We start from the raw sequence: 21662 nt of genomic DNA, 5'->3' as shown, positions 1-21662 counted from the left end.
GAGTCATCCACTTATCAGAAAGCACTTGCACAATAACTAGCCCACTACAGAGACCTTGATAACAGCAGAGACCTTGCAACCTTATCACTTCTTAAAGGTCCCACCTCTCAACACTGTTGTGTTGGGGATTAAGTTTGCAACACATGAACTTTGGGAGACACACTCAAGCCATGACACACGATATGGGGCCTGTGCCACACCAGGCACTTCAGGAATATTTGTTAAATTTGCTCTTGAATGACATAAAGTTCAATAGTAGAGGCCTAGAGAAGGGACAACTGAGAGTCAGTGACGGCATCCAGGTTGGGCAGAGGTGTGGAGGGTAGGGGAAGAGGGAAATTACTGAGGGATGTTTTAATTATAAGCATGAAATGATGGTAAGACATCAAGTGGACATGTTCCATTAGTGGGGAAATATGGAACTAGAGAATCTGCTGCAAACATTTATGAGTGCTTCCCATGAGAGGGCCTCAGACAGAGTCCAATCATCCATCAGCCATAACCAAGGGTCTGCTGTGGCCAGGATCTTTACTGGGGACTTTGTATGTATTATTTCATTTAATTCTTATGAGGAAGATACAAACACTGTTATCAGCAAGGAAATGGAGGGTCAGAAAAGTTAAGTAATTTGCTCAAGATCATAAAATTAGAAATTAGTTGAAACAGAATTTGAACTATTAATCAAGATATTATCACCTCTCTGACACTGCCTCTCCATGATTTTTGATCCTTGCTCTCAAGGAGCTCATGATGTGAAAATTATCCACAAGGTAGTGTAATAATGATATGCTACTCATCCAAACAAAATACTATGAAAGCACAAAGAAAGGAATATTTCATGCTTTCTAAGAGGATCAGGGAAAACTTCAGAGAAGGGGTGCTGTTATGGATTTAATTGCATCCCTTCACAACTCACATGTTCAAGAACTAACTCCCGTATCTCAGAATGTGACCTTATTTGAAACTAGGGTCTTTTCAAGAAGTAAAAAAATTAAGCTGAAATGATTAGGGTGGGCCCTAATCCAACATGACTGGTGCGCTATGTGAGGAAATCTGACACAGACGTAAACAGAGGGAAGAGGATGTGAAGGCCTGGGGAGAAGACAGCCATCCACAAGCCAAGGAGGGAGACCTGGAACAGATCCTTCCCTCACGGTCCACAGACAGAACCAGCCTTGCTGACACCTTGATCTCAGACTCTTATCCTCAACAACTCTGAGACAATCAATTTCTGTTGTTTAAGCTGTTGAGCACTTTTTGAGTGTCTGTGGTACTTGGTTACAGCAACCTGAGCAAACTTACACAGGTGCCAGTTGAACCCAACCTTCCTGCATCAGCTTCTCAAGAAGAGAAATGTGTGAGGACGGGGTTGTGGGGAGGGGGACAGCATCGTAGACACGGAAGGCTGAGATGCCAGAGGGCCATCTGAATGCAACCACACTGCAAGCCGTGGAAACCCAGGACTGGGGCTCAGAGCGGAGTGGAGGCAGACCTGGGAGTCACAGAGTCTTACATGAGGGGGATGTTAGAGCCTGAGGTCGGGTGGTCTGCTCAAGGAGAGGATGCAGTAGATGAGAGGAGGATCAGGCCTAGAACTCAGGAAACGCCAGAATTTGGAAATGAGAAAGAGTGGTCAGGAGGCAGGAGCATGGTGATCTTGGATCTGGGAGAGCACAGAATTCTTCAAGGGCAGGGTGGAGAGGCCAGCTGTGAAGGGCACTGAGAGGAAATGGTGAATGTGGAACCGAGGGTGACTCTGGTGACCTCATGAGGGCTCTGAGGACAGAAACCAACCTGCAGGAAATGAGAGCGGAGGAAGTGCCCAAGCGCATCTCCTTCTACTTTGACTGTCTTCTGTAGCCTGTGACGGTCACAGCAGAACACAAGGCCTCGTGGCTCATTCACTTTTTGTTTGGTTTTTGCTTCTGTACTTATTTAAGTGTCTTGGTTTTCTTAATGACTTATTTTCCTTTTCTTTTAGGCTATATAAGGAATTGGCACAGGAGATGGGATTTGAAGAGTTCCATTTATATCTGAGGCCTGTTCATTTTGAATTTGCATCACATAGGGACGAGGTGGACCAACCACCTCCTGTCTTTATGACTTCTCTGCTGGAACACAGTGGTCGGCTAGACAGGTGAGCCTGCATATCAAAGTGAAAAAAAATTACTGCAATAGTAGAATAAACAACCAGTGGAAATAAGTTATCTCACCAATGAACACACAAGCTGAATTGCAATTCTAAATTTTCTTTCTTTTGTTCCATCATCCATGATTATCAGTGTTTTCTTTTTCTTTTTCATTATGAGGACAAAAAGTAAGATCTCTATCAAAAGGGATAATGGGATTTTAAACATGACGTGATTAAGAAATGAAAGGACCAGGTCAGAGAACTCAAATGAAATCATAGGCTCCGCAGCCTCCCAGAGAGAACGTGTTGCTGCAGGTAGACAGAGATGTGAGGCCCAGACTGATCAGGCAAGAGCTGTGGACCAAAAGTCCAGGTCTCTTCTCTCTCTTTCCCTGAGACCCGGAAAAAGTCACTTACGTTTTCTGAGAACTGTTTTCTTCAAACTGTAACAGTGCACAAATCTAATGTGTAGGTAATGTCTTAGTCAGGCTCCTTCATTGACTAGTAAGAGAAGCCAACTTCAACCAACCAGAACTCTCTCTTTCATGGCCCAAAGGTTCTGCACATTGCCAGAAAGAAAACCCTTTACCCACCACAGACCTTGAATCTACTGAGTCAGGGGAAGGCATCTTCTTCCTTGTACAGAGGCAGCCTTTAATGTGTGGGGAGGAGAAACTTCTGCCTCCCTCTTCTTTCCTCCTCTGCTGGTCTCTTTCCTCCAGAGTCCCAGCTCTTTCCCTGGAGGTTCCCTGGAGGTTCCACCCCAAGGAAGGTAAAGGTGACTCCAAGGAGTGAGTCACCTGTGTTCTGCAAAAGTGGATTACCGCTCATACTGTAACTCTGATATGTTGACATGCTAAATGGACTCCTCAGTGCATGGGTTAGGATGGTAGAACACAAATAGCCCCAGATTACTCAACCTTGGCACTGTAGAAATTTTGGACTGGATAAGTCTTTGCTGTGGGAGGGGGTCGTCCTATGTGTCTTAGATTATTTAGGGGCCTGACTTTCACCCACTAGATGACAGTAGTACTCCCACCACACACTCTACCCTCCCCAAGTCCCCACCCCTTGGCTGTTTCTGACAATCAAAGTTGTCTCCAGATGTTGCCAAATAATGCCCTGGAGGCAAATCTCCCCTACTCTATTTTGACACTAGTTAGATCAAACCCAGAATGCACGACCCAGACACAGAGCTATGTCACAGAAGCCAAGGCAGGAAGTGTGATCAGGCTCAGGTCTCCAACTGACAAAAGTAAAATCTGGAGCCAGGCTATGTACCGGTTCCTCAAGGGCCTCCTGCTGTGAAAATAGGACACATTTCGGTCAGCTGGAATCCACTGATGGGCACAAGCTGCCCGAATGCTCTGTGAGCTGATCAGGTGGGAAGTGGTCCTCCCGGTGATGATCCAGAGATGCTGGAAGACAAGGGGAGCCTTCTGAACCACCAGGGGGAAGGTTCACACATCTGGAGAGCTTGTGTCTTGAGTTTGTATATATTTAACCTGTGTTAATACCGTAAGTCACCACTTCGGAGTGCCACTGGAACAACAGCCTATGCCAGATGTGAGACTAGTGACTTCCCTTGAAAAAGCACATTGATGCATACTATCCTTTTTCCTATTCTCCATAACCCCAAGAGATGGGTGATATTCCTCATTTACACGGGAGGAAACAAAAACCGACTGATATTAAATCACTTGACAAAAATCTCATAGTATGGACAATGGACTGTTCCCAAGATGGAAATGTGGCTGCAAAGAATAACTGGATGACTATTGGAACCACAGGAGAGTGAGAATTAGACAACATTTAGGATGCGTTCAAAGGAGGAAGCAGGGAGGTGTGCTGAGCAGGTGAAGTCAAGAAGGTGAGAGGAAAACAGTAAGGATCAGGAGAAAAGATTTTATTTCAAACATGGAGTGTTTCTGAAAAGACTCCAGAGTCCCTCCAGTTTTAAGGTTGAAATATCTTGTATAAAACTCTCAACTGCTGGTGCTGCTGATGTCCCAGATCTGATCACATGCCATTCTGTGCCATCAGAAGGGGCATCTGGTGATGCATAGCATGTCACATTAGAACAACCTCATATTTCTTCTCGCAGATATTCTCCCACTACGCTTGCCTTAGCCATTTCTGAGGTGGATGGTCACCAAGTTGGCAAATTTAGTTTTTATACGAAAGAAGCCATCCTTAAGGTCAGTTAATTATTTTTTTAAAAAGAAACTAAAGAAAAGTAAAGAATTTGCTCATGTGTTTTTTAAATCAATATTTAATTCATATATATTGACTTCCATTTATAAGAAATGCTTTACTTCATTAGGAAAGCAATGGTCTCGCCTTGTCCATGTACACACTGGCCCGGTTTGAACCATGTAGATGCAACACGTGTATAATCACTTCTTTAGAGAGAAAAAGGAAGCATATGGAAAGGACCATCTTTGCATCCTTTTAAAATAGACACTTATTATTGGAGTTTTTAATCTGATCTTTTTAAGCTGGATTTTTTTTCTTCTGACAGCTGGATTTCTTTGCTTCTCTATAAGTTTTTGGATTTTTTTCTTTTCTTCCCTTTCCTTTTTTTTTTTTTTTTTTTTTTTTTAACACTGATCTAATCTTGGCTCACCAGAGCCCACCAGCGTGCTTCATCAGAGCCCACCCATCCTTTCCTGACCATTGGGGAAACCTGAGGGTGTCTAGCTACAGGGCAAATCAGGCCTACAGCCTGCCTTACTGGGATGAAATGCTGCTTGGGGAGAGAGCGGATTCAGTCTCGTGGCTGAGTAACAGGAATCCCAGCTCATCCTGCAGTTAAATTCCTCCAGGAATTTACATCTTGAAGAAGTGATGGTCTCAACCTTCAACTTTACCTATTTCTTTACAGAAGCAACTCCTAATGCCTTTCCCATTTTTTTCTTTCAGCTCTTGTTCCATTCTGGAGTAGAAAATATGCAAGTGACCCTTGCATGCCAAGTTGCTCAGAAAAATGCTCTGATGGTGGCAGTTCAACAAGCATCCTTCTATCACACCCCTCCAGTGGGTTGTCCTGCTGATGTCACGGTCAGCCCGCGTGATGCAGAAGCCAGACACGCGCGGCCACTACCACCACCTGCCCTCAGGCTGCCCTTGCTTTCCCTCCCTCCCTCTTTCTTTCCCTCTCTCCTTCCTTCCTTCTTTCCCTCCCTCCTTCCTTCCTTCTTTCCTTCCCTCCTTCCTTCTTTGCCTCCTCTTCTTCCCTTCCCCCCTCCCTTCCTGTCTCTCTCTTTCCTCTCTATGTAGGAAAAACAAGCTTAGACTCAGTTTCTCATCCTATACACTCACCTCTGTGACCCCAAAAGGTGTGGAGACTTCTCCCCACCAGCAAGCAAGCAATGAATTCTGTTGAGGAAGCTAGCTGCGCATGGTCTAATTCAATTCTGACGCCATCTACCGGAATATAGCATCTGATCCCACCAGGGAGGGCTCAGTCCCCAAGACTGCTCCCATTTTAGACCCAGTTGGAAGTCTGGACCTCCAGAACTTCTGACTGGCTGGCTACAAATTGGGGTTCCCACAACCACCTCCTCAGGTTGGATAACTTGCTAGAGCAGTTGACAGAATTGAGGGAAATGCTCTAATTACATTTATTGGTTTATTATAAAGGGTATTTTAACTGGGACGACCAGATAAAGGGATACATAAGGTAAGGTGGAAGCGTCCTGAGCACAGGAGATTTTGTCCCTGTGGACTTGGAGTGCACCATCCTCCTGACATGTAAATGAGTCCCCATCTGCCTTCCTGTAAGCCTGCACACGTTCAGCTGTCTGGAAGCTCTCTAAACCCTGTCCTTGAGAATTTCAATGGAGGCTTCATTGCATAGGCATGACTGAAGCATGGGCAACCGTGTCAAAATGTGTTTGGACAAAAAGGGTCTGATTCACTTCTAATAGACTAGCTGGGGATACCCAGCACCCCATCTGCCCAGATTCCTCAATGTTCCTTCCTCAGGGATGTGGCCCTTGGCGTTCTTCTGAAATGGGGTCTTATCACCTACCATCAGAAAAGCTGGGTCAGAGAATTTAAAATAACAATTTCTGTGGTCTGCCCCAGGGAAGAGACATTCCTGTTTCCATGGCCTGCCTTGGAGAGGAAAAGGAGCAAATGAAAGGTCAGGAGAAAGTCAGAGAGACTTTGCTCTCTGAGACCTGCTTCTGAAACCTGAAGCACCCAACATTGTTCCAGTCACTTAGGAAATAGGAAGGATGATGGGAGTTACGAGCCAGGAACCATGGAGGGAAACCAAAAGGTGTCTGTGTATCGTATCACACTATCTTTTTATCTTTCTTCCTTCTCTCTCTTCCTTCTTTCCTATTTGTGAATCAGTATATGACCAAATCCTTACTGAGACTCTTAATTTTCAGTGATGTTTCTTAACTTTTCCTTTGTAGGTAATTCTATAATATTGACTGGCTAGAATTATCAAAAAACAAAAATCCTATTCATCAACCCTCACCCTTTGTAGATAAATGATTCCATTGTTTTCTGGTTTTTGGCCTATTGAGATACAATTTGTGGGATAAAAAGTTTACTATTTAAATTGTACAATTTAGTCTATTCTATAGGACTATGCAATCATCACCACTATCTAATCCCAAAATATTTTCATATACAAAAGAAAAACTGCAGCCATTAGCAGTCTTTCCTCCTGGTGCCTAGCAGTCCACTAATCTATTTTCTGTCTCTGGATTTGCCCATCTTGACTTTTCATTTAAATGGAACCATACAACATGTGGCCTTTTGTGCTTGACTTTTTTTACTTAGCATATTGTTTTCAAATTTTATCTGCATTAGATCATGTACCAGTAATTCATTCCTTTTTTTTTGAAGTACTAGGGACTGAACCCAAGGGTGCTCTATCACTGAGCTACCTCCCTACGCATTTCTATTTATTTTATTTTATTTACTTTTTTATTTATTTTTATTTTTTTGAGACAGGGTCCTGCTAAGATGCTGAGTTTGATCTCAAACTTGGAATCCTCCTGCCTCAGTCTTCCAAGTAGCTGGGATCACAGGCATGTTCCCCAGGGCACTCATCTCTTTCATTCCTTTTCACTGCCAAGTAATATTCCATTATGTGGATAATAACACATTTCGTTTATCCAGTCATTTGTTGAGATATGTTGCTTTGTTTTTGGTTTTTGGCTATTAAGAATAATGCCACTGTGAACATTTTTGTACAGGCTTTTGTGAAGACATATGTTTTTAATTTCCTTAGTATGTACCTAGAAATGGAACGACTAGTCTTTTTTGTAACTTTATGTTTCACATTTTAGGGAACTACCACACTGTTTTCCCAAGTGGCTATCCCACTTTACATTTCCATCAGCAGTATGTAAGGGTTCCTGTATTTTTGTCAATGCTTGTCACTGACTGTCTTTTAAATTTTTAGCTGTCATAAGAAGTGTGTAAAGTAGTATCTCATTGTGGTTTTTATTTTCATTTCCCTAATTACTATGACACTGATCATATTTGCATGTGCTGTTTTGGCCATTTAGATGTCTTCTTTAGGAAAATGTCTTTAGACATTGCCGTTTGCCTTTTATAGAATTGGGTGGCATGCACCACAGGGGCTTTGGGGAAGACCCAGGAATGAGTTTGTGGACAAGGGTAAAGATTCCCATTACCTTTCTCCACATCTCATCCTTCACACTTACATCATACCTGCTTCCCTCCAGCTTCTGAGTGTCAAGTAATTCTCTTCCTGGTCAAGCTTGATCCTTCCCACCTACATTCTTTCTTTTCTTTTCTTCTTCTTTTTTTTTTTCACACTAGAAATTGAACCCAGGGGCACTTTACCACTGAGCCACATCCCCAGTCCTTTTAATATTTTATTTTGAGGAAAATAAGTTGCTTATGACCTTGCTAAGTTGCTAAAGCTGACCTTGAACTTGTGATCCTCCTGCCTCAGCCTCCAGAGTCACTGGGATTACAGGTGTGTGCCACCTGTAGGGTATATTCTTGATTCATTGGCTGCCATCTCTTTGGAGACTTGTTTCAACAGCTACCTGCTTTCTCTACTTCACGTTCAACTTTCCAGTTGTGGACAGACTGAACTTGTTTCCATCCTCTCCAGAAAGCTTAACTGAATCCTATGTGCCTCTCTGGCCCATACCCTGATTAGGACCTCTTCTTCACATTCTCGTTTATGGAAAGAACAGTCTTTAACTCCTTGTCTTCCTATCCTAACACCCCACTTACTATAGCTGCACTTCCTCCTCTATCACCCCTCTCTCACTGGACTCAGCAATGACCTTCTGATTCTTTAACACAGAAGACACTGTTTAGTAACTTGACCTGACTTCTTTCCTCCATCTGATGCTGTTGACCACCACCCTATCCTTCAGGCTCTCCTTCCTCTGCTTGCCTGCTCCTCTCTCTCCTGGATCTCTTCTACCTCTCCGATTGCTCCTTCTCCACCTCCTGGAGTGGGCGCTCTCTTCTCTCCCTGCTCTTACGTGTTGGTGTTTCCCTCTGTTGTGCCCTCAGAACGCCTGTGCTCTCCCTTACCTATCCTCCCTGGGTGTTCCCATCACCTCTTGAGATTTAAAACCTGTATACACTAAACCAGCACACCATCAACTTTCACATACACGGCACTTCATAGAATCTGTCTCCTAAACCCCAAAATTGGGTGTCCAAATGCCTGCTAGACAACCTTTTTGTATCCCATAGGTATCTCAGTTCAGCGTATACAAAGGACCACTCATTCTTCTCCCATCCGTTTCTCGAGTTTCCATTCTTGGTTAACATTATTTGAATAGTCATTTGGGCCCCAAATCTCAATCACCCTTAATATCTCTGACTTTGTTACCTTGGATCAAATACTCAATCACTAACTCTTATCAATATCATATTCTAAATATTGATTGAATATGCCCCTTCTCTCCATCCACACTGCTTTAGGTTAAACTCTCATTATCTCATTTTTGTGGTTGTAATGGCCTTTGAACTAGCCTCCATCTCTCTGGGCCCTTGCCTTGTTCTATGACATCTGTCTGCAGTCGAATTTCTCCTCCACACAGTGACCAAAGTATCCAACCTGACTCGATTAAAATCCTTCAGTGACTCTTGGTAGTCCAAAGAGCAAAGTTCAACCTCCTTAGCTGGTTATGCATGGTCTTCACTACCTGGCCCCAGCTTTCTACCCTGCCACTTCCCCTGCACTTGAAGTGCCCTAAATATTTTGTGCTAATTAAGTTTCCCCGAATATTTTATCCTTTCCTTGCAATGTTCCATCTTCCCTGCCCATTTTTTCCCCTTTTGTTTACAGGATGCTACTCATTCTCCAATATTCTACTCAACCCAGTCCTTACTTCTTCCTGGAAGTGTCCGTGTCTATTCTAACTCTGTTAAAGTGAATTTTGTGACTTCTTCATAAAATGGTATACTGTGAATGTGTATACATATAGACACACACACACGTACATACACATACACACGTACATACACAGATATAACATACACCAGTATCTATGTGTGTAGATATGTGTGTAGACGGTGGTGACATAACAAGCAGGAATGAATGATGGATACAATAAAAGGGGATAAGAAGAAGGAAGGGAGGAAGAAAGAGACAGAGAACACACAATCAAAGGAAGGAAATGGTTCAGGAAGGAATGAGTCACCAAAAATGTAAGTGATAAGCATGCACATGAAAGATGTTCAGCATGATTAGTCATTAGAGAAATGCAAATTAAAACCCACTGAGAAACCACTTCCTATCCATTCAAATGGTTAAAATTTCTGATTGACCATCTGAAGTGTTGGCAAGGATATTGAGGATCTGGAATTCTAGCACACTGTTGCTAGGGATATAAAATGCTACAACCCCCTTGAAAAATGGTTTGGCAATTTCTTAAAAAGTTAAATATAAACCTACAATGTGATCCAACCATTCCATCCCTAAGTATATAACCAAGAGAAATGAGTGCACGTGTCCATACAAAAGATGTTCATAGCTGCTATATTCATCATAGCCAGGAACTCAAATGCCTGTGAACAGTTCAATGGATAAATAAATCGTGGTATATCCATACACTGGACTACCACTTGTTAGCACAGAAAGACTGGGCAGGACACAAACCTCACAAATCATTTCAGCTGTTTATTCAGGACCGAAGTTTCACACAGGAACAAGGGATGCAGGGAGGAAATGGCATCGGTGGACCCAGTCCCCTGGTAAAAAAATGAGCCACTGAGCAAAGAAAGGGACTGGGTTTATATAGGTTATTTTTGAGGGATGGTCTAGTGAGTATATGGGTTTGGACACTCAGGAAACAGGTTTTGTGAGAATTTGAAAATTTGTTCTTACTGGGCAATATTTTGACTTGGAGAAGAAAAGAGGGTCTGGGGTCAGTGTGCAGTGCTTATCTCTTTCCCTTCAGGGCCCCATTGTACTGTCACTAGGAGAGGATTTATTTGGGGAAGAATCAATGCTTTGGCTTCAGTTCTAGGGACTGTCATTGAAAAGAATGCACTGGGAAAGCCATCGATGTATGGCTTTCTTTTTCACTCCCTTTTCTCAGGCCTCACTGTTTGGGATTTTTTTCATTTTCCATATCTAACACTACTTGACAATAAAAAAAAACATTGATATCCACAAAAATATAGATGAAGTCCAACCAAAAAAATATTACTATATGATTCTATTTATGCAAAATTGTAGGAAGTTCATTGTAACCTAAAGTTTCAGAAGGCCGAGCAGCTACTGCGTGCAGTGATCCTTGCTTATAATCCCAGTAACTTGGGAGGTTGAGGCAGGAGGATCACAAGTTCAAGGCCAGCTTCAACAATTGAGAAACTGTTTCAAAGATAGATAGATAGATAGATAGATAGATAGATGATAGATAGATAGATAGATAGATAGATAGATAGATAGTAGGTACGGTTGGGGATGCAGCTCTGTGGTAAGTTAACCCTGGGTTCAATTCCTAGTACCAAGTTTAAAAAAAAAAAAAAGGAAGAAGATAAAGAAAGCAGAACAGTGGTTGCTGGAAGGGAGCAGGGTGGGAAGGATGGCGATGGTGATTAGTTTGACAATCGATGGCTTCACAGTTGAATACATTTGTCAAAACTTATCTGATTGTACAATTTAAATGTGTGATATTTATTAAGTGTAAATTATTCATCAATAAAATTATTATTTTAGAAAGAGTAAGAAAGAATGCTATAGATTTGAATGGAGAGGTAAAACCCAGTTGGGTAGGGAGTAGAATGAGGTCATTAGCGTTCACAGAAGTTCACTGCTGACTCCAGAGTGGGTCTACTAATTGGACTGGAGAGAAAGCTCCAGAGAGTGCCAGAGTTAGAGAGCAAGAAGCTGACAGAAGTGTCCAAGGAGTGTGTATTTATTGCTCTTGCATTAGCTGGCTAGTGCTGCCACAACAGAATACTACAGGCCAAGTGGCTTCAACGACTGAAATTTATCTTCTCATAGTTCTGGGGTGAGAAATTCAGGAAGATCAAGGTGGCAACATGGTTGGTTTCTGGGAGCTGACTCTGTGGCTTACAGATGGTGGCCTTCAGCTGTATCCTCATATTAAGGAGCGAAGAGGGTAGGGGTGATGCCGATAAGGAGAATCAATCAGGGTGGAGTCCCGTTTCCCCAGATGTGAAGATCGAACACCCGGGAAATGCCGAGACAAGTGTAGAAAGCAAATTTTATTTAAAGGCTAGAACAGAGATAGACTTCTCCACAAAGAAGGGGTCCCAGAGCTGGCTATCCGAGGAAATGAGGGGGTCCTGCCCCTTTTATACATTTTAGAATTCCTTCATTCTCCTCCCTCATCCTGCATACGTGACAAATGACCAGAATGTGGGCCAAAGGTGGAGTGATCCAGGCAGGAAGGGAGCAGCCCAAGAGGCATTAATGAACCACTTCTACGACTCCCTGCAGGGAGGAGCCATTCCCTGGAGGCAGGTCACCTTGGCAACAGGCAGAGGAGGGAAAGAGCTCCAGAGGCAGCAACATTTTACTTCCTCCTGAATCAACCCCCATCTTTGTGACCGAATCATTCATTACCTACATTGACTGTCCTTTTGTTCCCCCCACCCCCCAGAGGGAAGAAAGGAAGGGAAAGTGCTGTGGTCTCCTCTTTGTGTATGGGCACTCGCCCTATTGGATTAGGGCCCTACGTCTATGACTTCATTTAAATTTGCCACCTCCCAAACACGCCATCTCCAAATACCATCCTATTGGGGGTTAAGACTTCAACACATGAACTTTGGAGGGACACGAACACTTATTCTATAGCAGTTCTTTAAGCAGTTTGGTCAGAATTGAGAAGGAAACTTGAAGAAGTAGGAGGATTAAGGAATAATAAGAAAGGTGGACACACTTGTAGGAAGGAGTTGGAAAAAGAGGAAGCAACTGAAGATAGAACTGAAAGCTGGCAGAGCCGGAAGGGAGAGTGCAGGCGAGATCAGGGGTCAGCGTTAACGCGGCAGCTCCTGTGGTCCAGGCTGGCAGGAAGCTAAGTGATGGAACTACATGGGCTCGTGGAATCCTCTCAGGCCCCGTGAGATGGGTTTGGTTCCAGGTGAGGAAGCACGTTCTGAAAAAGAAAGGAAGAGAGGCAAGATCACCTGCGAAGTATCAGCATCAGAATCTCACGAAGAGCAAGGACTCTTTCCTCTCTTCCCACTCGCAAACTTGTAGGACCTCCCCAGTCTCCTGAGCTGGTAGAGGCTCCTCTTTCCAGCAGACGGAAAGACCCCAAGGGTTTTCAGAAAAAATAAGTTTGGAAACTCTAGATTTTCTGCCAATGATTATTTTCTTTTTGCCTTACTCTTCTGTCTTCTATAGTAATGCTGATATAGGTATCTGCTTGATTCTTCCATAGAAGAAGAATGGACTTTCCTTTGAAGATTTAACTTTTTTCTTTAGTCGGTAGTTTAGAAAAATATAAAAGATTTTCATCCGTTATGCCTAAGAGCTCCATAACTAATGGAGTTGGAACACTGCTTTTCCTTTTTTTCTTTCCCACCTCCCCACATCCCCTCTTCCTCACCCCTACCTCCTGCTTCCCTCCTCACTCCCTCTTTCCCTCCTTGATAGCCACAGGATGCATGGCAGCATTTAAAGCCCACTTCCAGTAGCTTAAGCGTGTTGAGGGAATTTTCCAGATCTTGTAGCTGTGAAATCCATCAGCACTATTTCTTTAGAGGTCACTCCATATACCACACTACTCCTAACCACTTTGTAGAATGGAGAATTTTTCTTATAGCACTGTAGACTACAGTACTCTATTTTGAAAATAGTCCTCCTGAGTGCCTCACCCCTCTGTTGTGTAGAGTGGTATCTCTTTTCCTTCTCCTCTTCTTCCCCTCCCCTTATCTTCCTCCCACTTACTCATTTACATGTGTTTGGGGTCAATTGTGGTTGTGATGTAATTTTATAGCCAGCACTTTAGGACTTACACATCTAACCAATTTAATTCACTTCAATTTAAAATGTTTTAGGAAGTAAGTGCAGAACTGAAAAATCATGACAGAATGAATCCAACCAGAAGAAGAAATTCCAGAATTGTGAATGACATAGAAAGCTTACTGTTAGCCCCAACTCCAAAAGTCCCAGACACCCTTACACATCCTTCAGAAAGATTTCAGAGGACCAAAAGGTACTGTACTTGGTGGGAAGATTGTTTAACAAAATTATCCTCTTTGAAGTCAATTGATAATATTGTGTTATTAGATTGAAGAAGGCTAAACTCTCAGAGTATGTGTTTTATTTCTTTAAGACCTCATCTGAAGACCTTGTGTGAACACTGAGAAGCCTCAACTCCTTCCAGTATACCCTAGTCTGTGAAGGAGAGTTAACTGGTCCTAATTTCAACCTCTTCTCTGCTCTCTGTCCCTCTCCTTTTTTCTCTTTCTCTTCCCTTCCTTCACTGTCTCTTCTTTCTCTGTACATTGTTCATACTCTTTCTGCAAGCAAGAATAATAATAGGACACTCTAATTTTCCGTATCTCTCTTAAATTGAGAAGCCCAGAACTGCCCTCTGTTATTCTAACAAAGATTTTGCCATTTTTTATATAATAAGTTGGTAAGCTGTCACAGAGGCATGGTCTCCACAGAGATATGTCTATAAATCAGGGATGCCCTATTATGTTTTGAATTCTCTTCACCATGACAGAGAAAGAGTGATACTTACATTCTGTAATAATTGTGATTACTCCGAGTATTTTATTGGAGACATTCCAAGGACACTCTCATTTAATACTGGCAAATTTAGAATGAAAAAAAAAAAAAAAACAGGCAAAGCAACTCTACCTGTCAAAATGCCACTAATATGACACATGACTAAGATCAAGTGCCCTCAGTCCACATTCCCAATGTGTGAATAGAAGAGTTGAGCTCAGTGTGTTTAGTCAAGGGGACCCTCAGGAGACCAGTGCAGTCCAGGTGCCCCTATGGCTAAGAACACATTGGGCCAGGAGTGATGTTTGGGATCAAGAAGGGACTGCCGTTGTATTCTTTAGGCATTATATGTCTCTAGGAAGCCAGGAGCACAGCAGCATCCCTGGAATAATCAGAAACACTTGGAGCAAGTGAGAACCATGGAGCCCTCCTGCTGCTCTCCTGCAGTGACACCCAGAACATGAGCCGTCCTGGTGTTACATGTCCACTTACCTCCCACCTTGGGCTCAGATGCCTCTGTTCACTTCTCAGGGCTCCGGAGGCTTTTGTGTCTATTCAACTAGAGAAGGTGGGGCTGCGGGACAGGATGCTGACTGCCTTTCACCTCAGGAAGCAGACCATGGCCAACAGAATGGACAGCACTGTGAGTGTGCAATGAGAAGAGCTCCCTACAGTTCTGGTTCTTTGACATTTGAGCAAATAAGATTTCTGAACTTGGGCTCTGTTGCTTTCAATCTACTTGGATGGGACTATTGAAAATATAAGGAACTGATAAAAAAAAATCCAATAGAAATGGAATCAATTCAAGCAGGCTAAAGTCTATTTTTAAAAATGCTTACATTTTTTCAAGTCCACATTTTGTTTTGTCATTTTCTAAGTGGACTAGCTTTTGTACCTGCTTTGGAACATTTTCCTACTCCTGAGGGACCCACAGGGGTTTATGTGGCTTAGGTAAGGTGGGCAAGGGCTCTGACCATCTGGGTTCCTGCTATCTTGGTTTTTGAGACATTTCTGACCAGTTTCTATTTAAGAGTTTTCATATTAGTCTAATCAGTTGAAAAATATTATGAAATTCAAAACTTTCATTAGTCAAAACCATTGCTTAATTTTGTGACTATCATTCATTATTTGTTAATTTTGATGAGGAAATTATTATGCTAATGCATAGTTATTTGGGGGGAAATGAGAAGGTTTATCATCTCTAGGCTTTGGCCTTACTTGTGACTGAAAAGAAGGACTTAAATTTGCCTAGTCTTCTTCTGCAAATGGGTATGATGGAAGCCAGACCTTTCAACTACTGATGAACAATCATGAAGGCAAAGGCCCCCTTCTAATAAACAATTCTCAAAAATAGTGACCAAGTAAAAATATAACATTAACTACCCTTCAGGATTATCCAACACCTAGCAAATCAGAAATAGTTCATGCAATATAATGATCAGTTTTGCTAGGATCTTGGATTTTAGCCTACTTGCATATTCATAAGTTAGTCTATTTCTGTTGCACGGATGCTGGCAGAAGACACAAGACTTACAGGTCAGAGACAAAGAACTTTATTGCTCAGAGCAGGGCAGGTAACGTGAGTTCCATATTTGTGTCAGTTGTCTTTACCTACCAAATCCCACAGGACAACTAGAAGCCTATATGTGCCCATTAGGTTTGTGTCACAGTTGAAAACACTGAGCTTGGGGAACCCACCTCTTTTATAGCAAGCCTATTCTTTTTCCTAGAAGGAGACATTAACTCATCCCTCAATGCTGCTGTCTGCAAACACAACCCAGAGAAATGGTCCAGGTAGAATGGTCAGGATCTTGTATTCTTGGCATACTTAGAAATATGCATAGGAATAGAAGAGACACACGGAAGAGTATATCCCAATAAGCTTACCTCCAGAAAGAATACCTCAGTTGTATGGCCTTTCCTGCTTAAAGTTGAATATAAGTTTGTACATGTACCAGGTTGGGTAGTCCTAACAGTTAACTGTCTAATACAAGAACTATCATTTTTTTTTTTAACCACAGGATGAAATTGGAAAACTCAAGAGGGATGTTATAGTTGAATATTGTCAAAAGTAAGTATAGCATATGTGACTATCACACACTGATTTGCTCTGAATATAGTAACCAGAAATTATGCAAAAATTCAGACAATAAGCGAGGTTGGTTTTCTTGAAATAAACCCCATGGCTATTGGATAAAACCAAGTTAAACTGACCTCCATATGCAGAGGAGCAGGAGAACACTTTGAAGCACTTTGAAGACATTCAAATCTCTACTCTCAAGCAACTCATAGAAATTTCTTTTTGACAGAGATACTCTATTCCTCCAGGGAAGTAGATGCTGAAACTTCGTTGAAAGGGGAAACAACATGAATTTTCCTTTGGAACATCATCTCTTCTTCTGACTTCCAGGTTTAACCACCACATGTCTCACTATGCTCTTCGGGGTCAGATCATGGCATACTGCAATAGCTTGAGAGCTATCCTGGAAGATTTTCCTACTATCAGGGATACCTTTTTCATGGTGGGGCAACCACAAGAAAAGAAGGGCTCAAGTGACTCTAAAGAGGGCCTCAAGGCTGACCCCAGGTAGGTAAAATCCTTTAGAGTTTGTGATTCTACTTCTAAGGTCCCACCTTTCTCCAGGAAGAGGTGTGTTAAGTTTTGTATGAAAACATTTGCTGTTATTGTTTGAATCTTATGTGTCTCTCAAAGGTCCATATGATAAAGGCTTGCTCCCCAGTGTTGTTCTAGTGGGAGGCGAGGGAATCCTTAGGAGGTAGGTCCTAGGCTATTGAGGATATAAGCTAGCTCTCTACTACTGGCCAAGATACTTGAGAAAAACAACTTAGAAGGAAAGATTCATTTTGGCTCACAGTTTCTGAGGTTTCAGTTCATGATCAGCCGCTCCAAGGCAGAAACATCATGGCAGAGGGCATAGTAAAGGACAGCTGCTTGTCTCAGGGCAGCCATGAAGCAAAGAAAGAGAGAGGAAGGGGTGGGGGTAATATATTCTCTTCCAGGGCACAGCCCCAGTGACCTGCTTCTTCCAACTAGGCCCCATCTTCACTACCTCCCAATAATGTCCTCAAATTATCAATTCATCAATGGATTAATCCACTAGTGAGGTCAGAGCCCTCAAGATCCAACTACTTTCTAAGAGGTCACCTCTGAACCTTGCTACACTGGGGGCAAGCCTTCAACACACGAGCCTCTGGGGGACATTCCAGACCCAAAAACTATAACAGGGATTTGCCCTTGAAGGGGATATGGGTCTTGGTCTTTCCTCTTTTCCTTTTGCTTCCTGGTCATGAGGTGAGTAGTTTTGTGAGATTCAGCCTCACCCAAAGCAATGGGGCCAACTGATCATGGATTGAAACTTCTAGAACTATTAAGTCAAAAGAAACCTTTTTTTATTCATAAGTTGATTATCTTAGGTATTTGTTACAGTAATGAAACTCTTACTGACACACTTGCTCCCTTTACAGTACTTGACCTTGATAGTCTGGTTTAGAAGTACAAAAGAAAAAGTTTAGCACTCTGAGAAAAGGAGTACCTTCTTCTGAATCCAGAAGAAGTTCATTGTTTATGGGCTGTTTGGCTGCTTTTTTAATCAGTATAGTTTTGCTTTCTCCTAAGGAGCTCAGAGATTTTCATTGGTTACAACCATTTACATAGCTAGCATATAAAATAAATAAACAAATAAGTAAGTTTGATTTTGAGCTGTCTTAGATTCAAATATTCTACTCAGTGGAATAGAAGAAATATTCAGGAAAAAAACCCAATGATACACCAGTGCCTTAGATAAATTAAGAGTCTTATTTTTCTCTGATAGGATAGGTACAGATACAGATGTCAATATAGGTATAGGGTGATAAAAGAAGAGTTGCTTCATATATTCTTATAATGCTTTATCTGGTTTTCCAAATGTCCTTAACTCAGCCTGCTTAAGAGTTCAACTCACCTGGATGGAGGAATCAGCATACCTGTGCAGTTAGTAACCTCATTTCCTTAAAAAAGGGTGTGTGTGTGTTACATAGTTATACAGTCTCCAAGGAGCCGCAAACAGCCTGTAGGGTGAGCTTAACCCCTGCTTCTATTTCCCTTATAGCATGGAGTTTCAGTAAGAGGAATATTAAAATATGATCACAGACTGGACAGATGGAAGGGAGTTAAGAGATCATTTGTATCAGATCACTCATTTGTGCATGCATGTGCTAGTCAACTATAATTTATTCAGTGCTTACTTAAATGCCAGGCACTTCACTACAGGATAAGTCATTGACTCTGGCAATAAATTCCATCTACTTGGGAAAAGCTGTGTAAACACACACGTAACTCCAGAGATAACACATTAAAGGTGTGCAGAAAGATCTGTGAGGGAATGTTTAACCACCCCAGGGCCTCAGGGAGGAATTCGAAAAGGAATGGATAGGAAAGTTGGAATTCATCAAGAAAATGGAATGATAGAGGCTAGAGAATGACAGAGGTTGAAGTCCTCAAACTCTTGACTGATAGCTGACCATCCAAACAGTGGTCAGGTCCACCTCCATACTTCCAGTGTGTTGGTAGCAGTGTTTTGTTCTATGAGCCTGTCAATGCTTTCATTTGCATGGATTATTGGATTTACCTAATGGAAGAATGCATTTGAGAGAAGAGTGGGGCAAAGATATCCTTTTCTAAAGGGTTTGCCTGAATATCTGCTGCTCAGTGAGGATGAACTACATTTTTGTCATGCAAAGTGTCATAGATAAATTCTTTCAGACTTCTTGGTTCCATTTTGCCATACTGACCATTGACAGGCCAATCTACATTTGAGATCAAACTTTTACAGCTCTTTCCAGAAATCTAACTATGAATTCAATACATTTGTGATTAGGAAGAAATGTGTTAGGAAGTCTGTTTTTGTTTTTGATGTGTTTAATTTGCAGCAACCAAATAAGGAGGGTAGGATGCAAAGAGGAGAAAAAATCCAATTTTTATCTTGCTCTACTTCCTTATTATTTCTTGTAGGAGACTCTTTCTTAAAGATGAAGGGAAATAGTCATGTAACCTGGAGAGCCTTGACCCCTGAATTATCTGGTTAGTTGATGTGTGATAACTTCAGGGAGGACCTTGGGCCAGGAAAGTGTGAGCAGAATGAGTGACCATTGAGATCCCATGTCACATGGCCAGGTGGTGGGTGAGCTGTGACTAGTAGACTGTTTCTCCACTGAATCTACCTCCTCTTCCTAAACCCTTTGGATATTAATATGTCTCTTTTAGTATACTCATTTATAGGAGTATAGAGAAAGGGACTTTTTTCTTATGTGGAACTTTGGTAAAAGTACTATTAAATTCTTTCTAACTCCAAAGTGGTTCTATCCACTGGGTACCTACCAATTTTTAAAAAATATATAATGTAATTATAATGAAATACCTGAAGCCTGCAGGCTAACTGTATTTATTTTTTTTAAAGAAGTCTATTTAGCTCACAGTTTTGGAGGGCACAGCACCAACATTAGCACAGCTCCAGTGAGGGCCCTCTCAAAGCATCACATCATAGCAGGAGTGCATGTGTGGGAATGAAATTACATCAAAAAGTCCAAAGGTAGCTGGGCACTGTGGTGTATGCCTGTAATCCCAGCAGTTTGGGAGGCTGAGGCAGGAGGATCACAAGTTGGAGGCCAGCCTCAGCAACTTAGCAAGACCATATCTCAAGATAAAAGAAAAATAAAAATAGCTGGGAGTGTAGTTCAATGATAGAGCACCTCAGGGTTCAATCCCAAGTACTCTGCAATAGGAAAGGAAGGCAGAGAGGGACTGGGGCCCTACAATCCCTTCTGAGGTTGTACTGCCAGCAGACCTAAGCAACTCCCACTAAGCATCACCTCCCAGTAGTGCTGCCCTGGGGACCAGGCCTCCAATACATGAACCCTTAGGGAAATGTACTCAGACCATATCCAAATCACAACTGTGAGTCACAAGAAGGTGTTGTGGAGAAAGCCACAGCCTGGGACTTAGAATATTTGGATTTTTACCTGGCTCAGTCACATGTTGAACTGAGGTCTTAGGCAAATCACTTATCTTGAACCTCTGGACTTTGGTTTCTTTCAAGTGAGGAAACTGAAGCAGCTCTCTGAGGTTAAACATGTTAGGAATCTTAGTGCTAAGATATCTAAAGGATGAGTCCAAGAAATAGGACTGCTGAGGAAAGACTTTCCGAAAGGGGCCATTTTAAAGACAGTTTGTAAAGTGATAAAGGGGATCATTACAGCAAAGTTAACTAGAGATAAGGGACAGAGTAGAGGGGTGAAGGTCAGGGAGGGAAGAGGCCCTTATCTCATTCATAGAATAAGGGGCTGGGCTACATTGAAGATAAGAAATAAGTTTTATTTTAAATGTCAGTTCCAACAATTTAGTGGCTGTGCTGAGGATTCTGAGACCTCTCATGTTTTGAGAGTGTGGTGATTGATTGGCAATGTCGGCCATGGAGAGGGAGAAAGGTAGCCTTCCTGTTATATGTTCGCCCCCGCCCCTTGACTGAAAGGGCCCCAAGAGTTCTGCAGGTTTAAGCTCTCTTAAGATGCAACTTAATCCTTGGAAGGTTGTAATGTACTGTATATAGTTTAGCAGAGCCCCCCTGCCCCAGACCAGAGTCTCTGTAGAGGAGGAACCAATGAGTTCTCTCGTCTCAGGAAGTCCCTGGAGGCTTCCTTCCCCTTCGTGACTCCAGTGGAGGCTGGAATCTGGGGACTAGGATGGCATTCAGCCACATTCCCGGGGGTGTTGGCATTGGCTGCGAAGAACAAAGGAAGCCCACAGAGAGGACATCACCATTAATTGAACCTGCTATGTGACAAGCAGAGCCACTGTCATCCCATACAGCTACTTTGTGAAAATTACAGGAAGACAGCCCTTCCTCCGGGCAGGTGTAGCCCCAGACACGGGTGCAGAGCCTGGCAGGAAAGGTACAGGCTGGCTCTTGGCCATTGCTGGTTGCCTGAAGGCACAACACATGGCAGTCTTGGTGCCAAGTGCTATAGAACAATAGACATGGTCCTTGGCCAACAAGGGGAAATAGACAGATGACAACGGTGCACTGTGATAAAGAACAGAATGAAGTAAATGTTTAATGAAAGCACCGCCAAGAAACAGTATTACCAGAAGGATGGGGGAAATGGGAATGGAACTAGGAGAGCTTCAGGGAAGAGGGTTGCTTAACCCGGGTCTTGAGTGAGAACTTGGGCTCCAGGTGGGAGAGGCAAGGTCATTCAGTCCCAGCTGGAAGAGGCACACGTGTAAAGGCACAGAAATGTAAGATGGCTGGTGGACTTCCGTGTGGCTCACAGCCAGGGAGTGTGAGGACAGCAATG

The 21662-nt window shown here is 42.5% G+C and overlaps 1 protein-coding gene across 10 annotated transcripts in view; it reads left to right on the top strand.

Annotated features, from left to right (window-relative positions):
• LOC124988397 (uncharacterized) overlaps window positions 1-21662 on the top strand; it is a 169944-nt gene that overhangs the window by 81566 nt on the left and 66716 nt on the right. For all 10 annotated transcript variants that reach the window (XR_007109424.1, XR_007109426.1, XR_007109425.1 and 7 more), the window contains 7 exons: window positions 1982-2137; window positions 4236-4329; window positions 5054-5191; window positions 13631-13788; window positions 14841-14952; window positions 16331-16380; window positions 16720-16896. Coding sequence is in view for 7 of the 10 variants with exons in the window: in XM_047557887.1 (XP_047413843.1) it covers window positions 1982-2137; window positions 4236-4329; window positions 5054-5191; window positions 13631-13788; window positions 14841-14952; window positions 16331-16380; window positions 16720-16896 (885 nt within the window). In the remaining 3 variants the exon portion in view is untranslated. The remainder of the gene's footprint in view (window positions 1-1981; window positions 2138-4235; window positions 4330-5053; window positions 5192-13630; window positions 13789-14840; window positions 14953-16330; window positions 16381-16719; window positions 16897-21662) is intronic.

Source organism: Sciurus carolinensis, chromosome 7 (genome assembly GCF_902686445.1).
Source record: "Sciurus carolinensis chromosome 7, mSciCar1.2, whole genome shotgun sequence".
Lineage (NCBI taxonomy): Eukaryota > Metazoa > Chordata > Mammalia > Rodentia > Sciuridae > Sciurus > Sciurus carolinensis.
Note: the sequence above shows the minus strand (reverse complement) of the source record. Positions and strands in the feature narration are given on the sequence as shown.